The 21,334-nt window shown below is 48.0% G+C and overlaps 1 protein-coding gene across 2 annotated transcripts; it reads right to left on the minus strand.

The window, feature by feature from the left end:
* Positions 1–3,663: 3,663 nt before the first annotated feature.
* Positions 3,664–21,334, minus strand: LOC106631610 (multiple epidermal growth factor-like domains protein 9). Of its 2 annotated transcripts, XM_027815550.2 has the most exons (9): positions 20,509–21,334; positions 16,351–16,836; positions 14,875–15,010; positions 12,464–12,552; positions 11,034–11,097; positions 9,944–10,032; positions 8,700–8,812; positions 8,108–8,264; positions 3,664–3,964 (listed from the first exon to the last, which is right to left on the minus strand). In XM_027815550.2, exons 1-9 carry the CDS (start codon positions 20,561–20,563, stop codon positions 3,813–3,815), a joined length of 1,341 nt encoding a protein of 446 aa, XP_027671351.2. In that variant the 5' UTR covers positions 20,564–21,334; the 3' UTR covers positions 3,664–3,812. The 2 variants fall into 2 exon arrangements, with proteins under 2 accessions (XP_027671351.2, XP_055563825.1); XM_055707850.1 differs by lacking the exons at positions 9,944–10,032; positions 11,034–11,097 and having other exon boundaries at positions 20,509–21,331.

The following is a 21,334-nucleotide window of genomic DNA, read 5'->3' on the forward strand; positions in this document are numbered from 1 at the left end:
TTGCTTTTATAATTTGTTAATTTTTTAGTTGTTTCGTTGCTTTTTCCTCTTCATGTATAGTGTAACAGCTCTGGCACCCTGGAACAGTTATGCCCCAGGGCCTAAGAGGCAGATACCCACTTCCAGAAGCCACCATCTCAAATAGTTACTGATGGGCACTGCTGCAGGAACACCATCCATTCTAAGATGGGTCACAGAGCCTACAGCTCCCTGCCTGCCTCTCGGGTGGGCTCACAAGCACATTTAGTATGGCAGGATGCAGGTCAGCCACCCATTTTGTATCTGTCTATGGGTAAATAAAGACTTTGGCATTCAAAGCAACCCCTCTTAGCCCTCTTTTCGTAACGTTAAATTCACACAAACAGATCTTAGCAAGTGGCTGCTTGACTTTCTGCTTCCTTCTACCTCTTCTCTGCTCTTTACTGCTCAGCTCTTTGGGCCAACAAAGGCTTGCACCACTGAGACTGCAAACTGGGGAGTTTGCTTTTGAGTTGTGAGGAATTTGTTCCTTCTGCTGAGCACATACTTGGAGATTGATCTGTAAAAGAAATGTGGATCCTGTTCTCCCTTCGTATGTACTGATCATGTAACACCATGAGATCAGCTAAGTCACTCAGGTGGTGATCTGCTAGAAGTTTAGTTTCTGAATCAGGAAAGGTGGTTTTTAGGTGTCTTAACGAAGGCTTCTGTGCCCTACTCTGCAGCACTGGGAAAATAGGCTGAAGTTTTGGTAAAAAAAGAAGACAAAAGAAAAGTTGTTTCGCTGCTTTCCTTCTCCCACTGTTCAAATACAGGGGAAAACAATCTTGGAAAAATTAAGCTTCCTCATGATGCAACTCAATTCTTTTTAGCATTCAGTAACTTGAAATATTTTCTGTTATAAATTCATCAAAATAACATCTAAGTATGGCATATTATGTGGCATTAAATTATGTACTTAGTGTCTTGGCCATCGAAGTAGAAAGAAGTATTTCCTTTTCCAGCAAACTTCTCAAAGCTGGTACACAATAGCCAAATTCACAATTTGTTGTTCTTTTATCACATGAGCAAGCATGGAAACAATTTTCAATTGAATATGTTAGATGTATTTTCATACAATCTAGGAAGATTAATCAAATTAAATGTCTGTTTTGTTCAATAGCTTTGTGTTCATGGTCAGTTTTTAGGGTTTTTTTAATTTGAATTACTTGGAAAAGCAAAATATCTTGAAAGACACATTAATGGATTTTTCCGCATTGTTGAGTCACATTATTCCATGTCTGATTGCTTGAGAAACTTCAGTGTCTTATTAAATATTAAAATTCATTCCTAGTTATTTAAGAAGTTGCTAATTCTTTTTTGTAAAACAGATCTGTATAGTTATATTTGCACGTTTGTTTTTTTTTTCTTTAAAGAAAAAAGGGAAATGATACATACTGTGGTTTGGCAGTGAGGGAACTGGATGTTGTTCTTTCATAGTGAAAACTTACACTCCAAGTCTTCCTAAGAGACTCTGTGCAAATAGTTTTAAGCTTGTATGGAGGTGATAATGATTGTGCTTTGGCTTGTTTTCACAGTGTTGCTCATCACAAAAGTGTTGACATTTTTTTGCAGTCCAGTTTTTCCTGTTACAGTGCTCTTTCCTGTTGCTCATAATTTCATAGGCTTTAACAACTTTTAACTGGTCATGGAATCCTACCAGTTCCATTCTCTTGGGTTCATTTAGCTGTCACTGGTGCTGCTCCTGCTTGGTCTGGTCTGAATTTGACTGCATTTTGCTTTTTGAGCCGGGTTTTTGTTTGGGTCTGGTTTCACTTCATGCATGGAATCTCCCGTGTCTGACAGCAGCTACATACATACATATATATATATATATATTTTAAAGAGCATTTCAGAAAATTGCTTTGATACTAATGGATTACTGTTCTGCTGAGATCATCTGGTGCTGTGCATCAGGATTGTGTCCCTGTGCTGCTGTCATGAATAACCACAGGTTTTTGCCATTTGAGAAACTTAACGCCTGTCTGCTAAATCAACTGTGAGAGAGACTGTTGGGATGTGGGGAGCTTTGCCTGTGCTGTGCAGTGGCGTTTGGGGTATGGTTTATAGGTACTAATCCATGTTGCTACTGCTCCAGATTAGAGTCATAGAATGGTTTGGGTTGGAGGGGATGTTAAAGATCATCTAGTTCCAACCCCCTGCCACGGGCAGGGACACCTTCCACTAGACCAGGTTGCTCCAAGCCCCATCCAGCCTGGCCTTGAACACCTCCGGGGATGGGGCATCCACAGCTTCTCTGAGCAACTTGTCTGACCACAAAGAATGAGGTACCTCCCTTCCTACCCATTTATTCATCTGGCATAGTTGAAAGAGATCAGAGAACTCATATATATATTTTATTATTTTTTTTAAACAGAGTAACACCTCCCCTGGGGAGAAGAGACTGAGCAGCTGAGGGCAGTAATCACTTAACCCCCCTCCGGCTGGGTTACTTCAGCTGACTGCTGCTGCACTAGCCCAGCAAAAGACTTAACATGAGAAGTAACACCTGCTTCCACCTTGGTACACATTCATTGAAAAGCAGAGATCCTTTAATGTAGATGCTATTTTTACTAGCGCTCATAGAGCTGGTGAAGCACAGGACTGTGACAAAAGGCCACAGGTGGCTGGCCTGTCTGGGGTTACACAGCACACCTACTACGTGTATGAATTTCACTGTAGGAAGAGGAGGACAACAGGGTGGGAAGGTTAAGAGTCTGCCGTTACTGATGTTACGGAGCAGTTGAAGCTGGCTCCATTACAGTTGACGGGCATTTTTGAGTGCCTGGTGTGGTGACCTCAAATGGCCACCAGGACCAGGTGCAGAAAGCTAAAGATCACTGTGAGAAAAAAACCACGCATAATGAGCAAACAACAAATTTGAAAAGAGATGGGTCAACCAGCCAAACAAACACCTGCATGATTTGAAATCATCCCTGTAAAATACACAAATACAAAAAATGCACACAGGAGAAAGCTTGGAGTGCCACAGCTCTGTGGGGCAAACAGGTAGAGAACACACGTGCTGCTCTTGTGGGTGGGAGACGAATCAACTGTCAGTGATCAGGGCAAAGACTTTACATGGGCATTAAAGCAATGGGTCTAGTACAGGCACATCTCCTAGGTGTGCAAAAATGTGTGAGGCATCTTCCATGGCTGCAGCATGCTGTTCTGTCTGGCTCCAAATGGTTGCCAGTTTCACGTTGTAACCCATGTGGCTCAGCAGAGAAAGAAACAGTTCCCGTGAGCTTTGCTGGAAGTTTTGAGTTGCTTTTGTAGCTCTAGTATGAAGGACCACCTTACAACAAGAAAGAAAAGACACATATTTGTCCAGGAGTCAACCATTATTTTAGCTGCATGTTTTCTCACAGCTGAGAGGAAGGGGAAGGCTTTGGGATCCCTGTCCTGGACTTAAAGTGATGGCAAAGTTTTGAGAATGGAAAAGAAAAAGTCAGTCCTCACTCAGTTTGTTGAGCTGACTATTGAAATGGAAAAAGAGACCTAATTGTTTGCTGTTGTGGTGTGGGGTTTTTTCCTGAGGAAAGCAGTATTAATTGTAAAAGAAGGCAGGAATTGAAAGGCTAAGATTTTTTTTGTCAGTCCATTTTAGTACAGCTGGCACCAGGGTTGGTTAGCACAAGTAGCCACAACTCAAAAATTCAGTTTTATTTCTTGGCACTTATTTTAGCTATGCAGAAATAGGTTGCTCATGGTTGAACACCTTGCCTATACAGACACATCTGTATTGTCCCAGGTAAAAGAGAAGCAAGATGGTTGCTGATAGTATGTCCTAGCTACCAGCCAGCATAGACAGGTTCTGTGTGCTCAGTCCCCCCATAAGTTGTGTGTCGTCCTGAGCCTCGGGGTAGCAATAGAGACTTTAACAATTTCTTGCTATATTCTTGCCTTCTTCTTAGAACTATTAGAAAGACAGCAAGGATTCCACCTGGAAAATAAGGTATGGTAGTTATTTTCAGATGGAAAAGTAAAGTTTCAGGTGATATTTGCTGTAGGCCTTCCCAACTCAAGGATTCTCTTCTGGTAAAATAAGGGGATTTTCTCTCCTACATACTCTGCACCAAAAAAAACCCAACCCCCCCCCCCCCCCAAAAAAACCAAAAACCCAAAACCCAAACCAAAAACAACCAACTAGCTGTAATAATAAAGACCCAACTTCAGCATTTCGGTTTTACTCTGGAAGCTGTATGACTAATGGCAGGGTTTAATAATTCAGAAACTTCCTTTCCTACTCTGTGGAACTGTTATTTTGCACTTGGCATCTTACCCATTGCAGATCCCACCAAAGGATCTTGTTGAGAAATGACCTTGCTCTGTGCAGCACTTACACTGAAGCACAAGAACTAACTAACTAAAGATTAACTTTGAGTCTAGACTGAGATCAGGACTGTCAGGAAAATTTACTTTTAGATTGGGCATAGACATGGAAATAATTGGTAAATACCAAGTACCATGACATTCTGTTTGTTTCTTTCTGGCAGAAGCATTATCAGGGAAAACTGATCTTAACATAAGAGCACAAATCTGTCGCTGTGATGCAATGTGGCCAGACAAATATATCCAAATTTAGGTTGTGTGAGCAGACAGTATCGTGGTAAACAACTGATCTGTCAGACCAGCCGTGAAACACTCGCAGGTTCCTGCATGGCCGTTCCCTTTACCCCTCTTCATAGCAAGCTCCATCACAGGCAGGAGTTCACTGAGGAATGCTGTTCTGTGACCCTCAGGCATGTTTATCTGAAATGCTGGTTAATGGGCCATTGTCCCTAGGTGGACAGGCTTTTCATACAATTAATTTTAATCTACTTTTTCTAATTAATACTCACTTAAGATGACATCTGTTCTGGCAGATTTTTGGACTGCAGCCTGGCACAAGGGGATACAGGCCAGGGGAGGAGCGTTTACACAGCTCCAAGCCACAGCTTGTCGGCACAACCTTCATCTGCTCCCATAGGGATGTTTCAGCCCTCTGGAGATGAGCAGTCAACCAGTGCTCCTGGAGGTATAGCTCCTCCAGACCCTGCTGTCCTTTCCCCCCTTCTGTGTATCCATGCAGTCCTCTCCTCAGGTGCCAAGAGAAGAGTTTGATGAGAACAACTAGTGCTGCTGTGTTGTTGGAGAAGCAGCTTTGTTCTCCCGGTTGTCATGGGGAATAACACGTCAATTTTTATCTCTCCCCTGCCTTTTAACAACATGGAGAACAGGTCTGCAGGAGGCACCTAACTGTGGTGCCTAAGCCAGAGAAACCCATGGATATAAGGCTGCAATTCCTTATCCTCAGATGACTTAATCGTCTCTCTAACTTGGAGATTAATAATCTTGTGGCAAGAGAGCTGGTAGTGTAAGAGGCACTTACAGTGGAGTTTCTGTTCATCTGCCTGTGCACAGCTGAGTCCTTCCCAGCTCGCTCGTCTGCCCTTTTTGCAATCCATAGCAGTAACAGTTGCTCATTTGCATTGTAACGGTTATCTCTGATTAAGCCTCCCCCAAATACTGATTAAAACCTACAGAACTCTTATTTTTCCCTTTGCTAAGACTACAAATGCTTATTCATTGTTTTGCAATGAGTATTCGTGGTGTAGCTTCCAAGAGGAAAAGCTCATCCACCCATTGGCTTGCCCTAATGAGCTAATTCCAGCAGGTGGCATCTGGGATGAGGGATGCTCCACATGCTGAACAGAGAGCTTTGGCTGAAACTTGGTGGGGAAAAAGAGAATTTACCACCTTCGGAAGAAGGAGCAGGCAGCTCTGGAGGACTACAAGGACATTGTGAGGTTACACAGGGCAAAGATTAGAGAGGTGAAATCCCAGCTAGAACTCAAGTTGGCCACTGCCATAAAAGATAAAAAATGTTTCCACAAATATATTAGAAACAGAAGGAGGGCCAAGGACAATCCTACTGGATGCAGGGGGGAACATTGCCACACAGGATGAGGAAAAGGCTGAGGTACTTCATGCCGCCTTTGCCTCAGCCTTTAATAGTAAGACCCGTCACCCTCAGAGTACTCAGCTCCCTGCGCTGGAAGACAGGGACGAGGAGCAGAATGAAGTCCCCACAGCCCAGGAGGAAACTGTCAGTGACCTGCTGCTCCACTCAGACACGCACAGGGCTGTGGGGCTGGGTGGGATCTACCTGGAGGCACTGAGGGAGCTGGCAGAGGAGCTTGCCAAGCCGCTTTCCATCATTTAGCAGCAGCCCTGGCTCACTGGGGAGGTCCCAGCAGACGGGAGCTCAGCCAGGGTGACACATTCACAAGAAGGGCAGGAAGGAGGATCAGGGGAACTACAGGCCTGTCAGCCTGACCTTGGTGCCAGGGAAGGTTACGGAGCAGGTCAGCCTGAGTGCCATCATGTGGCACATGCAGGACAGCCAGGGGATCAGGCCCAGCCAGCACGGGTTCATGAAAGGCACGTCCTGCCTGATGAACCTGATCTCCTTCTACAACAAGTAGCTGAGGGAAAGGCCATGGGTGGTGTCTACCTGGACCTTAGTAAAGCCTTTGACACCATCTCCCACAGCATCTCCTGGAGAAACTGGCTGCTCATGGCTTGGGTGCCGCGCTCTGTGCTGGGTTAGGAGCTGGCCGGGTGGCCGAGCCCAAAGCGCGGTGGGGAATGGAGTTACCTCCCACCGGTGGCCGGTCACAGGGGTGTCCCCAGGGCCCAGCGCCGGGGCCAGTCCTGTCTCATGCCTTTATGGATGATGTGGGCGAGGGGATCGAGTGCACCCGCGGCCAGTTTGCAGATGGCACCAAGCCGGGGGGAGCGTGGCTGTGCCGGGGGCAGGGGGCTCTGCGGGGGGCTCCGGGCAGGCCGGGCCGAGGGGCCGGGGCCGGTGGTGTGGGGGTCCCCAGGGCTGAGCGCCGGGCCCTGCCCCTGGGTCACACCAGCCCCCGGCAGCTGCGGGCTGGGGGCAGGGGGCTGGGAACTGCCCGGCGGGACAGGGCCCGGGGGGGCTGGGCGGCAGCGGCTGGGCATGAGCCCCCAGCGTGCCCAGGTGGCCCAGGAGGCCAGCAGCGTCCCGGCCGGTGTCCGAAACGGTGTGGCCGGCAGGGCCGGGGCAGCGCCCGTCCCCCTGCCCTGGGCACTGGTGGGGCCGCCCCGCGGGGCCTGGGCTCAGCGTTGGGCCCCTCACGGCCAGACAGACACTGAGGGGCTGGAGCGTGTCCAGAGCCGGGCAGGGGCTGGGGCACCAGCCTGGGGGGGGCGGGGGGGTCAGCCTGGAGAGAAGGGGGCTGGGGGGGACCTTATTGCTCTCTACAGCTGCCTGAAAGGAGGTTGTAGGCAGGTGGGGTCTGTCTCTTCTCCCAGATAACAAGTGACAGGACAAGAGGAAACAGCCTGCAAGCTGCATGAGGGGAGGTTTAGATTGGATAGTAGGAAAAATTCCTTCACCAAAAGGGTTGTCAGGCATTGGAACAGGCTGCCTAGGGAGGTGGTGGTCCCCATCCCTGGAGGTATTTAAAAGCCATGTAGATGTGGTGCTTAGGGACATGATTTAGTGACGGGCTTGGTAGCGCTGGGTTAAGGGCTGAACTTGATGATCTTGAAGGTCTTTTCCAGCCTAAATGATTCTGTCGTTCTACATACTCAGTAGGTGTTTGTTGTCTTTCATGCTGTTGGTTACAAGGTGCCCTACAGCATTCATACAACCAACACTGCACAAGCTGACAGTGCCTTGTCCTGCTGGATGCTGTGGCAAGAGCTAGAGGGGGAAATGCTTTTAGAAAACTTGAAGTCTCGTACCAAAAGGAAATCGTCCTTTTTCCTACTTTTGGGCAGCAAAGAAATTCCTGTTTTGGGGCCCATATATGTACTTGCTTCCCAAAGGCAAACAAACCTTCAGCATTATGCCAGCCTTCCCTCAAGCAAGCACAGCAATATCCCTACTTACAAATGGGGAAAGGATTATCATTTGCATTGAAGGCAGACAGAAAGACCTTTTTTAGAAATCCAGGTTTCCAGAAACACAAAACACACCATCCAGAGAGCACCACTGGCATAACGCAAAGGCACCCAGCTGCAGAAGGGTGTCTAGTTTTAGCAGAGGACGAAGAAGACCGACACTTACCTGCTGAGAAGACAGCCAGGAGAATGACCGTCAGGGGAGTCAGCTGGCAGGAGTTCCCTGCCTTGTAAAGAAAGACCTCCATGCAGTACGCCGGTTCAGTGCTGCCCGTGGGGCAAAAGGCATCGGGAGGGCACTTGACCGGGGTCACATCTGGGCTCTGCCCAAGAGAAGAAGTAACTCAGCACCAGCAAACAGCGAGGACTGCATAAGGTAACTAGTGTGAAGGGAGGTGACACTTCAGCATTAAAAAAACATGAGGAAAATAACCAATTAACCTGCCATCATTAAATTCAGCCTGTCTGCTCCTATGGTGTTATTCAGAGCAAGGCAAAGAGCAGAAGATGTCATTATACAGCATGTCCATACACCACCACCCCCTCATTAAAGGACACACCATCCTCTGCTGTTCCCATGATGAGACCAGACAGCTCCAAGGGTGGCACAAAGCCAAGCTCCAGGTGCCATAACGTTAACCAGCCCTGTCTCTGTTTAAGAATAGGAAAGAGGCTCAGATAAAAACGGCATTAAGTGTATTTTGCTTGTCTTGGGACAGCTGTATTTGTTAATCCAGGCTGTCAAACCAGAGACTCACAGGGCAGTAGTGATTTTCTGGGCACAGGTCACAGCTCTCCTTGCCCTGCTGTAACTGGTATTCTCCTGGCCTGCAGAGCTTGCATTTGTTATCACTGGGACCTTTGAACGTACCTAAAACAGCAAATAAGCACAAAAATTAAGATCTGGGACTAGACTCTGGGGCCTTTGCAATTGCATACGGATGACTGAGCTTTCAAAGACACAAGGAGAAAGACCATGAAATACTTCACGTGTATAACAAAAGCTGAGCCTGGGCTTTGGCCCTTGCTCAGTGGCAAAGGGGCAGGACAGAACAAACGAGGACAGAGGGACTAAAGGATATCTGAGGTTAGGTCTTGGCAACCAGAGTTGTTGCCAAGTACGAGTGGAAGTATGGCAGGAGATGGGTTAGTAGTGAGCTCTGGCTTTAAAGCTGACAGAAGGTTGGAGCTGGAGGTCAGTAGTGTTTCATCCTCTCCAATTCTGGATTCAAAACCTTTTCTAGCTGTTTGAAACTCACTGAGCAAAGTTTAAAGCACAGCTCAGATTCCTAAGCTTTGTGGGAATGACAGGTCACAGAAGTCCTGGGTCTCAAAGCAGCAAATATTTTTCTGCATGTTTATAACACAACTTACCTGCAAGAAATCCCTGCTACTGCCTCCAGAACAGAGGCTCACCATCGGTGGCTATGGGAGCAACCCGAGCACTCTGCCCTCCTGCTGGCTCACCCACCGGAGTCTGATGTTATTTAAGACAGCGATGCAAGGAGCAGGGTCGTTTCCTCACACACACACCCCCCACTGACCTCCCCTTTGCCTCGCTCTTGCTGGGTGTGGAGCATCCCCCACCTCTGCTAGCAAGTCTGTGGTTTCATCAGCAAAACAACCACCACCAATGAAGACACTTTTTTGCTAGAACCATATGTAGCCACAGCTCTTAGCAGCCCCGGCATGCAGGCGACCAGCCTTCCTCCAAGCCATTAACCATGCCTGCGGGAAGGCATGGCGTAGGCACAGTCTCCAGCTGTAGGTCCTAGCAAACTAGGAAGGGCCAAAAACCCCCAGCACCCTCCCATCACTGTGGGGGCAACAGTCTGCTCTGCAGATGTCAGCCAGGGCATCTGTGCCGCCAAGGAGTGGCAAACTCCAGGTCAGAGGCTCAAGTCTCAGGAATGCACCGTTCCTTCTGGTGCCAATGCAGGCACGTTCCCGCAGCTCCCCACTCCCCACCCCCCCACACCCCCTCCTCAGCTGCAGGCGTTACCTGGCAGGCAGGGCATGCACGCCTCCGACGCCTCCCGAAGAGCCTCTTGCCCAGCAGCACAAGGCAGGCACGCCGTGCAGCTGCTGCTGCTACGGAGGGGAGAGTAGGCACACAACGCTGTAGGACTGGCACTTCCAAGCCCAGCCCAGCCCACCAAAGCCAGCTCTCTTATGTATGCACAGACTGAAGTCTCCAGGGTCTACCAGGAACTAAGCTTTTGCCATTTTGTGGGTATTAACCGTGCCTCTCTCCCGTGTGGTTTGCTTGCGTGTCTAATTAGGGCTGGGCACATGATGATGTTTCTGTCCTCTCTTTGGTTACTTATTTGCATGACACTTGTAGGAATTTGCTGACCCAGAAGTCGCTATTCCTTAGCAAACTTGGCTGGAACCAGTCAGTGGGTACTGGCAGGGAGCTGGGAGAGAGACTGTGATACAGTTGGGTGAGCCCCGGGTCCAGTCTTGTGGCAATTTAATCAAGGGTCAGCAGAGATTTGCTGCATAACACGGGACAAATGAGCCCAAGGTGAGGTCAGGAGGAAGGTAAGTAAGTATTCATGTGCTAATTCACCTGTTTTGGATGTAAACCCCATGCAGGCAACCCTACCTGGTGGGTGCAGAGCCCATCACAAGGTACCCCACACTAGCACCTCTCTCAGGGCCTCCCTCCCACCCCGGAGGTGACAGCTCAGCCAGGGCAGTTTAACTACTGCCTTCTGCACATCCCTACTCAGAATAAATAAACCACCAGCTCAGCTTCAACCTACAGAATGCAGAGCGGTGCTCAGCTCAGTCCCTGTGCCAGGATCAGTCTGTCGGTGGTGTGCAATGCCCACACAATACAGCAACGCTGGGAAGCGGGTTGTGAGCTGATGCTCTACCATGTCATCATGGGGTACCTCCACACGTAGCCAGGATCCCCCCTTCATCATACCATCCCTCTCTTGCCAGGGTCAGCACCAATGTCCCTACAGCTAAAACGGCAGGCGACTCGCCTTTGGCCACTGCATTGGTTCTTCTAGTTCTGTGGCTAAAAGAAAACCACCCCTCCCTGTCTGCCTGATGGCCAGCATCACAAGCAGACTTCTTACTTGCAAAATGATCCAGGCAGGCAAGGCAGACAAAAAACTGCATTTTGCTTAGAGCTAAAATAGCCTGAAAAAGAGAAAAGTAAGGCTTCAGGGTCTTTCCTCCACCACCACCACCACACATCGTTGTATATTTGCTCATCTCATCTCCATTTTACAAGCAACCAAATCACCTCCCCACGACACACTTGAAGTGCCATTTCATGGGCTAACTCAGGACTTTCGTTTTTCTATTTGTCAAAAGCCCTGAAGGAGCAATGACAGTTTCATAACGACCTCTGCCATGCTGGGGCAGGCCTTAGGCAGATTTCCCTGGTGTCACTCTCGCATCCAAAACCCTGCCAGGGAAACAGAACGACCTGTCAACCTTCCTAGTACTGGGTTCAGCTGCAATGAAGCTGAAATAGGCGATTCCAGTGTCGACTCCTAGGTTATTCCGCTGGAGCAGGTCTCTGGCCAGGGCAAGCCTCTCCAGGGGTTCCCCCACCCCAAGAAGCCTGGGGTGCATCTTCCCCCAAAAAGGAAGGGCACAAGACCCACCACCCAGGACGGCTCTGCTCAGTGCAGCAATCTGCTGTTCACCCTCCCTCCCTGCACCACCAGGGCCATGAATGGGCAGGAGGACACGTACAGATCCTTCCCCAAAGCACAAGGAGTGAAATGCCCTGAAATACATTTCACATTTATAAATTGCATTTGCAATTTATAAATGAATAAAGGGAGTGACATACTGCAGCACTGTCAGCAGCTAAGACTTTTCCCCTCTCAAACTTAGCAAGTGATAGCCAAGATTTAAGTACCAGCCGAACAGTTTGGTGGGCAGATTTTCAAAAGAACAGTTGTGCACAGAATAGCTGTTGCATTGCATGTGTTAATTAGGTTTTTGCATAAGTAAATGCTAGTCTGTTTTGAACATGTTGTTACACTGCGACCGCATTGTACCAGGTTCACAGTGCATTAGCCAGGTGCAAAGTAGCTTGCTGAAAACCCAGGTTTTAACGTCTGGGCAATAAGGAGAGTTTTACACTTAATATTCAGACCACAGAAGATTGCCAAACTGAAAACAAAGATGGCTTAGACTAATTTTTGTCATTAAAAATAGAAGAATATTTTATTTTCCTAACACCCTCCTCCCCCTTGTGCTATAACTGCATTTCATAAACCTTCTTTCCTGACTTTCTGGAAAAGGCTTTCATTGCAGTGTTAGTACTAGTCTGCTGCTAACAGAAGCATGACTCTGAGATCTGTTCTTTTCATTTTAATAAAAATTTCAATAACAGAACAGAATCTGCTATTCTATATTTAGCCTGAACAAAATAACCTGTTTACTCTCCAGTGCTTTTAAGTTACCTGGTAATTGCATCTGGCCATGGGAAAAAGCATTGCATAGCCTGATGAAAATGCATTTGGGTTGAAAATAAATCAAAGCCTACCTTTCTCACACGCTCTGCAGACTGCAGCCCCAGACTCATTAGCAAAATGGCCAGGTGGGCAGGGAAGGCACACGGTGCTCCTTGTGAAGCTAGGAGAGGAGGAAGCAGAGGTGAATGCTATTTTAGGTCACCCAAGCCTCTATCGACTTTAAGAGGAGAGAGCAGAGCATAACTCCGTTTTACTGAGAAGTCTAGAAATAGGGTAATTATAAAGAAGGAGTTCAGGCAGAAACCCAATAATATAATCGCACCTGAATGTTTAAGGTCCACTGAAAAAATAAAGTTTTCTGTATTACTGACATTAGAGATGCCCTGTGCCTGTGGGCTATATGGAAAAGACAGGTTTTCTAGTCTGAATTCTAGGTCTTGAAAATTATGTTGTAGCCAGGCTTAAAAACCTGGGTTTAAAGCCAGGCTTTTATATTCACACTTGGAAATTGAATTGCATTAGAAAGGTGCTGGATGTTCAGCATTCATCAGCAATTTTTAAAGGAGTCGTTTGATTGTTGAAAGTTCACTCACTTCAGAGCCAAAAAAAGGAGCTAAACCACAGGTACTGATGTGTGAGAGTCCTGACCTTAAATAACAGAGACTGTGGGAAAGGGGATACAATATGTTAGACCTCCAGGAGGAGGGGGAAGAAAAGAGGGAAAGGCAGAGAAAGAGAAAAGCTATTGCATTTGTCACCAACAGAGCCAAATCCCCAACAACAAGCATGTGGGGATAAGAATTTGTTAACATACTCAGAGATGTGTTGGAGGAAAACAAGGACATGTTCTTTAATTCCTTTGGAAACCCCAGGGCTGAGCAAGATTTGTGGGAAAAAAATAAAAATAAATTGGAAACATAGCAAATGCTTTGCTTAGAACAAACCAATACAGGGCCTGCACCAGCCAGAGCCACTCAAAGCTCAGGGAGTGCTGGATTCTCCAAATACCACAAAAATGTTAAACAATCCCATTGGAGCCCTGAGGCCCGGGCAGCTGCCACAGAGATGGCCACGCACACACTGTGCCCATCAGACCCCCTCCCCTCCGCTTCCCTGCATCCCCCCTTCTACTGGTCCCCCCTCCAACATGCGTAACCCCAGCTGCTGTCTGCTGAACCTTCCTGTTCCCCGGCTCTGCATTGCCCTCTCCAACATCCCAACGGCAACGTGTGTGTGATGCCCTGAAGACTGCTTCTGATTATTTTTCTAAAGCGCTTGGGGGGGAAAAGGGGTAAATAAGGTAAGGCAGGTCCTCACAGCACCAACAGCAAGGGAGGAGCACGGAGGAGGAAGCTGGTGGCCCCTCAGACTCAGGGGCTGCTGCAAATAAACTGTGTGGTCAGCTCACCCGTCCCCGTGGACATGTTCCCTCTCCCCAGGACTGACCTGAATGGAGGTGCTCTGCCAGGGACACTGTCCTGGGAAGCTCTCGCCTGTCCTTGCAGCTGCCTGCGGGACAAAGCCCACGGGCTGCTGGCAGCAAGCATCAGATACAGCTAGGGAAATCCTAATGGGAAACGGCGAGAGCACCGCATGTCTGTGTCCCTGCAGCCAGAGGACACTTGTGCAGTGTACCCAGAGTGAGGCAGCCTGGTGAAACTGCAAGGCTGGGCTTCTGGCTGAGATATCGTTAGCTTTTCCACACTATAGCATCCCAAATATATTGCTTTAGATGCCAGTAACTTAAATGTAATGAATCCCTTGGAGGTAACAGAATAGGGATTGAGAAAGTAATTGGGCAAAGCATAGAGATAAAGCCAGTTGGCTAGAGATATCCTAGAAAAAAGCTGAGGAACTGAACCCACACCTCGCTCCCAAGTGTGCCCCCATCACAAAAAAAAAAAAAAAAAAAAAAAAAAAAAGATTTTTTTTTCTCCCTCCTAACACATACAAAAGACTGCGGGGGAAAAAAAGGCAGCCTGCAGAGAGCTGGAGCTGCGTCTGGGAAGCCCTCGGCACAAGGACACCCACACCAAGGTTTCCTGATGGAAAGGATGTAGCAGTGCTAAGAGGCACACACCTTCACACCTCCGCCTGCCCCACGGGGAGTTCATTTGAAGAGCAGAGAGAAGGGCAGCCTGGGGCTTCTCCAGAGGCAGGGCTGTTTGTAGGTCAGCTTAACAGGCACGTAGCTATTTCAGCTTTGCAGTGACTGAGCTCCCTGACCCAGTTTGCCACAAAGCCCAGTGAGAAGCCAGGGAGCGCACGGCCTCTCGCTGCCACCGCCTACTATCTTGCATCATGGGTGGGTGCAGCGAGCCCTGAGCTGCTCTTTCTCTCAGAGATGTAAAACCCCCTGTGTTTCCCACTGAGAAACAACCCTGGCAGTGCTTTTCCTATAGCCCAAAGGAGATTTTGACAGCTGGGAAGTGTTTTGAGGAAGAGCAGCCACCACCCCATGCCCAGCAGCTCAGTCACTTACTTGGCATAATGGCCCTGAGGACAAGGCAGGCATGATGGTTGCCCACTTTCGGGCTGGTAGTGGCCCAGCGGGCAGGAGGTGCAGGCACTGGGGTCTATGCACGAGCCCCCCCCACAGCACGAGCAGCTCAAGGTGCCTAAATTGGAACAAAAAAGTCAGGATTAGGATCGCGAGACTTAAACTCCGGCTGCCATGGATGCAGAAGCGTTGGGATGCAACCCCACCTGCAAGACAGTCTTGGAGAATAGAAACTGTAATATTAATGCTAATTATCCTGCTGTGCATCATTAGCAAGCTGAAGAATAGCCATAAGATGATCTAAGGTCTCAAGTCTGTCAGCGTGGATTTCTGGTAATTAAGATAACTGCTTTCTTCTCTTTTAACTTGAGGGGCCAGGAGCGTTTCCCTTGTTTTCTCTCCCACACACAAACAAAAAACTACTACATACTCCTTTGGATAACTGATAATTTAGGCTTGTGGGAAGCAGAACTGAAGAATAAAACCCCAGAGCAGAGGATCTGCCTTAAGCAGCAACAGCTTTTCTTTCAGGACAGGTACCATGGCATTCCCACCAGATACAAGCTCTAGCCCTCTCTGCTCCACAAAACAAATCCAAGCTACACAGAGTAATCATGCAGGATTTGCTGTAGCTGCACACATCAGACCTGCCATCCCACCGCTTGCAGGACCCAGTCCTTGGTGTTGCAGCAACCAAGCATGGGAAAAGGAGAAGACCCCGTAGATGAACATCCTGCATGTGAGTGAGACAGGAATTACCTCCCGTCCTCTGCAGATTTACCCCAAAGCATCAGAGCTGCTCATTCCTCTTTTAAAAAGTGCCCTTCAGTGGGGGAAGTAAGCAAAAAGTACATGACTTGTATTTTAGGGATTTTTTTAAAAAATTTCAGATTTTTTGGGGAATGTGATGGTGATGTTTAAACACCCCCCTCCCCCCCCCAAAAAAAAAAAACCAACCAAAAAACCCAAAACCAACCAACCAAACAAACAAACAAAAAAGCAAACGAAAAAGAAACACAAAACCAACCACGTTACAACATAACTAACTTCTGGAAAAGGTAATACTATGCACTCTTGACCACAACAGGGATTGACTGAGTAGCTTCCCAAGCCAAAGTGAAAAGGCTGTTTCTATAGCAGAGATTCCGTTTCCAACATTCGAGACATATTTAGAAGCTGTCCTTATATTTGGCACCTTACCTCAAAGCAACACCCTCCGGCCAACAGATCAGGGTTGCACCTGTGCCACACTTTGTGCCAGAACCCCACCGCTTCTTCATCCTACTGGGGAAGCCTCGGGAAGACCAATACACAGCACAAGGCCAGCAACGGCCAAGTCTAACCAGAAAAGTACAATGAATTAGCTCCCACTCCTGCTGCCTGTCCCAGCCTCCAACAGGGGAACGTGTGCTGGTTTCACCTCCCTTGATGAGTCACTTTGCCACCTAACACTCTTACCTTCACTGGGATACGTCCCTGGGGAGCAGCGGGCACAGGCCGTCATGTTCACTCTGCTGCAGTTCGAGGTTTTGGGGGTGGTGAGGAATGGAGCTGCTGATGGGACCCTGGGAGACGTGGTCATGCCTGGAGGGGACACTGGGGCACTGGTGGGTGCAGCCATCGGTCCCGTAGACACTGGAGAGGTGGCCATGCTGCCAGAGATGAGGACGGTCACATCTTTCGCGGTGGGCAGAGCCTTATCAGGCTCTTTTGTGCTTGGATCAGCAGAGGGTGCTGCTGTGGACACGACAAGGTTTGCAGTGGTTGATGCCACGCTGGCTGAGAGTGTTGCAGGGGCAGTTGGGGCAGCAGAAGCTGTGGTATTGGTTGCACTGGGAGGTGCTGGCGTTGACGCAATGAGGACCTGCGTGGTAGTTGCACTGGGAGGCACTGGTGTTGATGCAGTAGGGACCTGGGCGGTGGTTGTCTGGCCTAAAGTAATACCTAAGAGAAGAAGTAACATCCTTAGTGGCCATATTATTGTTCTGCCTTTAACAGAGGCTTCCCATTAGGGCTTTATCAGTTGCTTAACCCCTGTATCCTTGTCTGATGTCCAGAAACCCCCTTCTGCTCTGTTCCACTGCAGAAAATTCAGAAAAAAGGAGGCAAACATGGGCAGCATCTAAGCATCCCTGGCATACCAGAGACTTATCAAGGAAATAAATTAGTGGGTCCATGAGGCCACAACTCAGTAGATGCAGATGTCCAGGAGGTCTGACTCTCCTGGATAAAAAGGCACAACAACAGCCTGAGGCACTCGGTTTTGTTAGCTACAGCTCCTCGAGACACTTTATCCTGAGATGTCACAACAGTCTGACTTAAGATGCTTGTCAAGTAGCTGGCTGTTTTATCCCATCTCAGTTAAAGGGATCAAAACAGAGAAGTCATGGGTGTGAGATTATTTATTTTTTTTAAGCTGTTCTGGAGATACAGCCAGTAACCAGAAGGGAACCCACAGGCCAAGACTCGCTTTGATTCTGAAATCCCCCCTTCAGAGTGGGGACAGCTGTAATCTTCTGAGAAAAGTGGTGTTACTACAGTTCAAGTTGTTTCACCATGATGCGTAGTGGACCGAAATGTTGTTTGCTGCTGAAAGCCATCTCTTGACACACAAGCACAGGGGATGTCTTCCAGTCTCTGAACAGAGGAGAGACCCATAAGCCTAAACATGAAAAGTAGCAAGCTGGTTTTAATTTAGCAGTGTGGTACTAAGCAAAGGAAGCAACGCAAAAACAAAATAGCCAGCTCCTGCCACAACAGCTGTCACATCAGCTTGAGTCAGAAACTCAGGGCAAGGATTTACTCTAAAATAACTGCAGCTTCAGAAAATGTCCAACTTTACACAGCATCAGTATGCAACTGTGGCTAATAACATGGTGTTTACATGCTCTTCCAACCACCACACATGTGCTAAGCCACGCCAGCAAGAGGGCCTGCTGAAATCAAGCGGCCATTGGCATGGAAAGTAAAATGACTGTTTTAAGGACTTGCTTTATGGGTTTCAAGGAGCTCAAAGAGTGCAGCTGACAGCCAACAGCAGGGTGTGGATGAGGAATGACATGAGCAGGATGAGAAGCTAGGGACTCAGAGGGGCAGCACTGTTGAGTCGCAACAGGACAAGCACCAGGTGACCGCAGACCTACAGGGCCCTGTTGGCTCTTTCCCAAGCCCGCTTCTCCTCCAGCCAGCCTATGATTTCTCTCTCAATTTTGGCTACAGCACGTGAAGCTGGGCACCATGGGTACCAGTGCTTAGCCCCACCATAGTATGAACAACAATATGCAGACCAAGCTGACTAGTATCTCTAGTTAAATTTCTACAGCAAGATCAGGAGACTGAATAAAAGAGTCCTTACAAAGTTGCGATCACATGGAGAGAGCTCACTGGAAGTTCTCCCCCCTGTTGCATACTGCCTGCTTTGTACTCCACTGTGTGCAAAAAACTATCTTTCTGTACCTATTGAAGGAAGCAGCAGATAAGCAGCCAGACCATCTGGGCCACTGCCCACATTTTCTTGCTGTAGCCCCCAGCACAGATGCTGAATTTAACAGTGAACGTTCTGTGGCATATTTGTTTGCCCCAGGCCCAAATCCAGGTGACCTGGAAACACCAGCTTTGGTCCTAGGCAGGGAGCGCAGCTCTGCACCCCGCAGAGGACACTGCTGCCTCGGCTGTGCCTTGACCCTGGGCCAAGATGCACAGTTCTCCACCTGACTCACCTGCTTTAAGGGCTGAAGTAAGTCTGCTTCTCTTTCCTCACATCCAGCGATCAGCAGAGTCGGTGCCGAGTTTTATTGCACTGATCTCAAAATAAATGCTAGCAGTAAGTCAACGGCCCCATCAAGTTCTCCTGGGAAAAGCTCTCAGGACCACTGGGATCAAAGTCCAATCTCTCACAGAGCAGCTTGTCCCCAACATTTGCTCAGCTCTGTCAGCCAGAGGCACTGCAGGGGATTTAAACGCCTTGGGCTGCACACCATTTTTTAGTTGAATATTGCTTTTTTGTAAGCTTCCGTTGGCTGGCTGGTTCTGGTGGTAAATCGTGGTACTGTTAGGATGAATTTTTTAAAATGGAAAACAACTTTTCGTAACATGTTACTGAAATAGTCACTAAAAAGCGCTTGCAAAACTTCAGTAGCCAGTACTACATTTTTTTTTTTTTTTTTCCTCCAGAAGTTGTTTAAACGAAATTATAAAGTAGGCAGGCTGGAAAAAATAGTTTTGAGCATCTAGTAAAAATGGGTGATGTTTTGTTTTACCGGTTGTAGTATCACAGGAGAAAAAACAATACTCAAACAACCTTAGCTTCATCAGACCCTCTTCTCTCCTGCACTTACCCTGTCTATGCCCAGGAGCAGTGATCTTGCTTCCTAGAGAATTTTATTATTTTTTTTTTAGGGATGCTGTGAATCAACAAAGGTATCTCCAGGGACACTTCAAGGATGGGTCACTCTCTGTGACACCTTGGCATCATGTGTCACTTCAAGAGCCTTAAGGACATCAGGGAAGGTCACTGAACTCTTAACTACAGAGCTAATCCTTCCTGACTTATGAGGCAAGCAACCCTGCTGACCTGCGAGGCACACGGACATCGGCTGGGAACTCACAAAATGCAGAAATCGGGCGGATGCTCCCTTATTTTTCCTTCTCTCCATCTTGCACAACTGCACAGCCTGCCATTCTGAAAAACTAATCCTTCAAGCCAAACAAAACACAACCAAGCCAACAGTTACACATCTAGATGAAGATAATAATCATCTTTGGTGAATTCAACAGGTGAATAATTGGATCCTGAAACGGAGAGTTTCCTCAAGTCATTTAATTCCATGAGAGTGCCAGACTACGGCTCGTACCTCATTACGTGCCCAGGCTGCCCTGTACGCACGCAGATAAGATGAGGCTCGGCAGGTATTTGCTCTGAGCAGCTCTGCCCCTTGACAAGGAACTCAGTAAAATGCAAATTGTTCTAGCAGGGCTGATGGGTTCTTGATCCAAGAAGGGAGGTGGCTGCAGGGCCCCAGCAGCCTCCAGCCCCCCGAATGCAGGTGGACTGCAGGAAGGTACGTGATCTGAAGTGCAATGAGTTTTGCATATTCCACATAGCAAAAATATTAACTATAAGAACACAGATATTTATTTTTATATATATATATAGCTAAGCAGTACAAAAGGATGAAAAGAACAAGGTAAGGAGCAGATAGAGGCATGATTAGAAAAATGCCTGAATATTTTTGTATATGCTCTTTCTCTTATAAAGGCCCAGTTACTAAAATACCTCAAGAAAGTGAACATATTGGGGGATCCTGTTCCTTGGGGTTTAAGACAAGCCATGAAGAGGCCACTGCAAATCCTCAGTATGCAGAGTAACAGGGCTCTATTTTTTTCTCCTTTCCCCCCCCCCCCCCCCCTTACAAAAGCCAGTGTTTATATTTACCACATACAGCGTGTTTCCAACAGTGCCTATCTTTCAACACTTCCTTTTCTGCCTTCCCCCCCTGCTCTTTCCCAGCCCTCCTGCAGCACGCCGAGACTGCAAAGCCCAGTGCTTTCACAAGCCCTCTATGGCTTTACCCACCTCCATGCTCAGCCAGCAAACGCTGGTTCAGGAGGACTTACCTGTTAGACACACCGTGGTTAAGCTCCAAAGCAGAGGAGAGGGCCAGGCACTCATTTTTCCCTGAGGAGTAACACAGCTTGTCAAAAGGCAAGATCAGCAGCTACAGATCTCCCACACCCAACTGTTTATTCTCCTCTGGTTTTGTGCCCAATATTGTCACCTGACTCTGATCATGTGGCTCAGTCAACCTCCCCCCAACAAAGGCGGGGGGTTATATTCAGAGACTGCAACAGGTCTTAAGACGTTACTGACCTCAAAGCACAGTGCAAAGCTAAATACCGAGCAGAAGAGCAAACCTAAGCCTCTTCTTGCAGCGTGCAGAAGTACATGCAAGAGAAGCACCCTGGGGGAAGTGATGGGCTTGTAGAGAGGATGGGGCAGAGCTGTGCTGGAGCCCTGTGCCTGGCTGCTGGCCAGCCCCCCGTGACCTCGTCAAATAAAAAGGATTTCATTTTTTAGACACCCAGGATTGCCTGTAAGAAGAAAAATAACCCCAAGAAGAGTACACGGTTCAAAGCAGCTCCCATTTTAACTGAGATCAACCATGCCATAACCAAAATTCACTTTCTGGTGAGCATAGAGCATTCCCAATCAGCATTTCATCCTCCCCCTTGTTGCCCCCAAGTTGTCAAACTTGATGCATCAAGTTGTTGTGGTCAGGATCAAACTCAATGGCTCCGATTATGACGATTCTGAAGTGAGTACATTACGTTTAGCGAGGCCCCATCCCATTTTATTCCACATATTATCTGGTGGCTATCCTGCTTGCTGTTCATGCCCAGAGGCCAGGTTCTCCTTCCTGTGCCTGTGCTACCCAAGGACACA

Source organism: Falco cherrug, chromosome 1 (assembly GCF_023634085.1).
Source record: "Falco cherrug isolate bFalChe1 chromosome 1, bFalChe1.pri, whole genome shotgun sequence".
Classification (NCBI taxonomy): Eukaryota; Metazoa; Chordata; class Aves; order Falconiformes; family Falconidae; genus Falco; species Falco cherrug.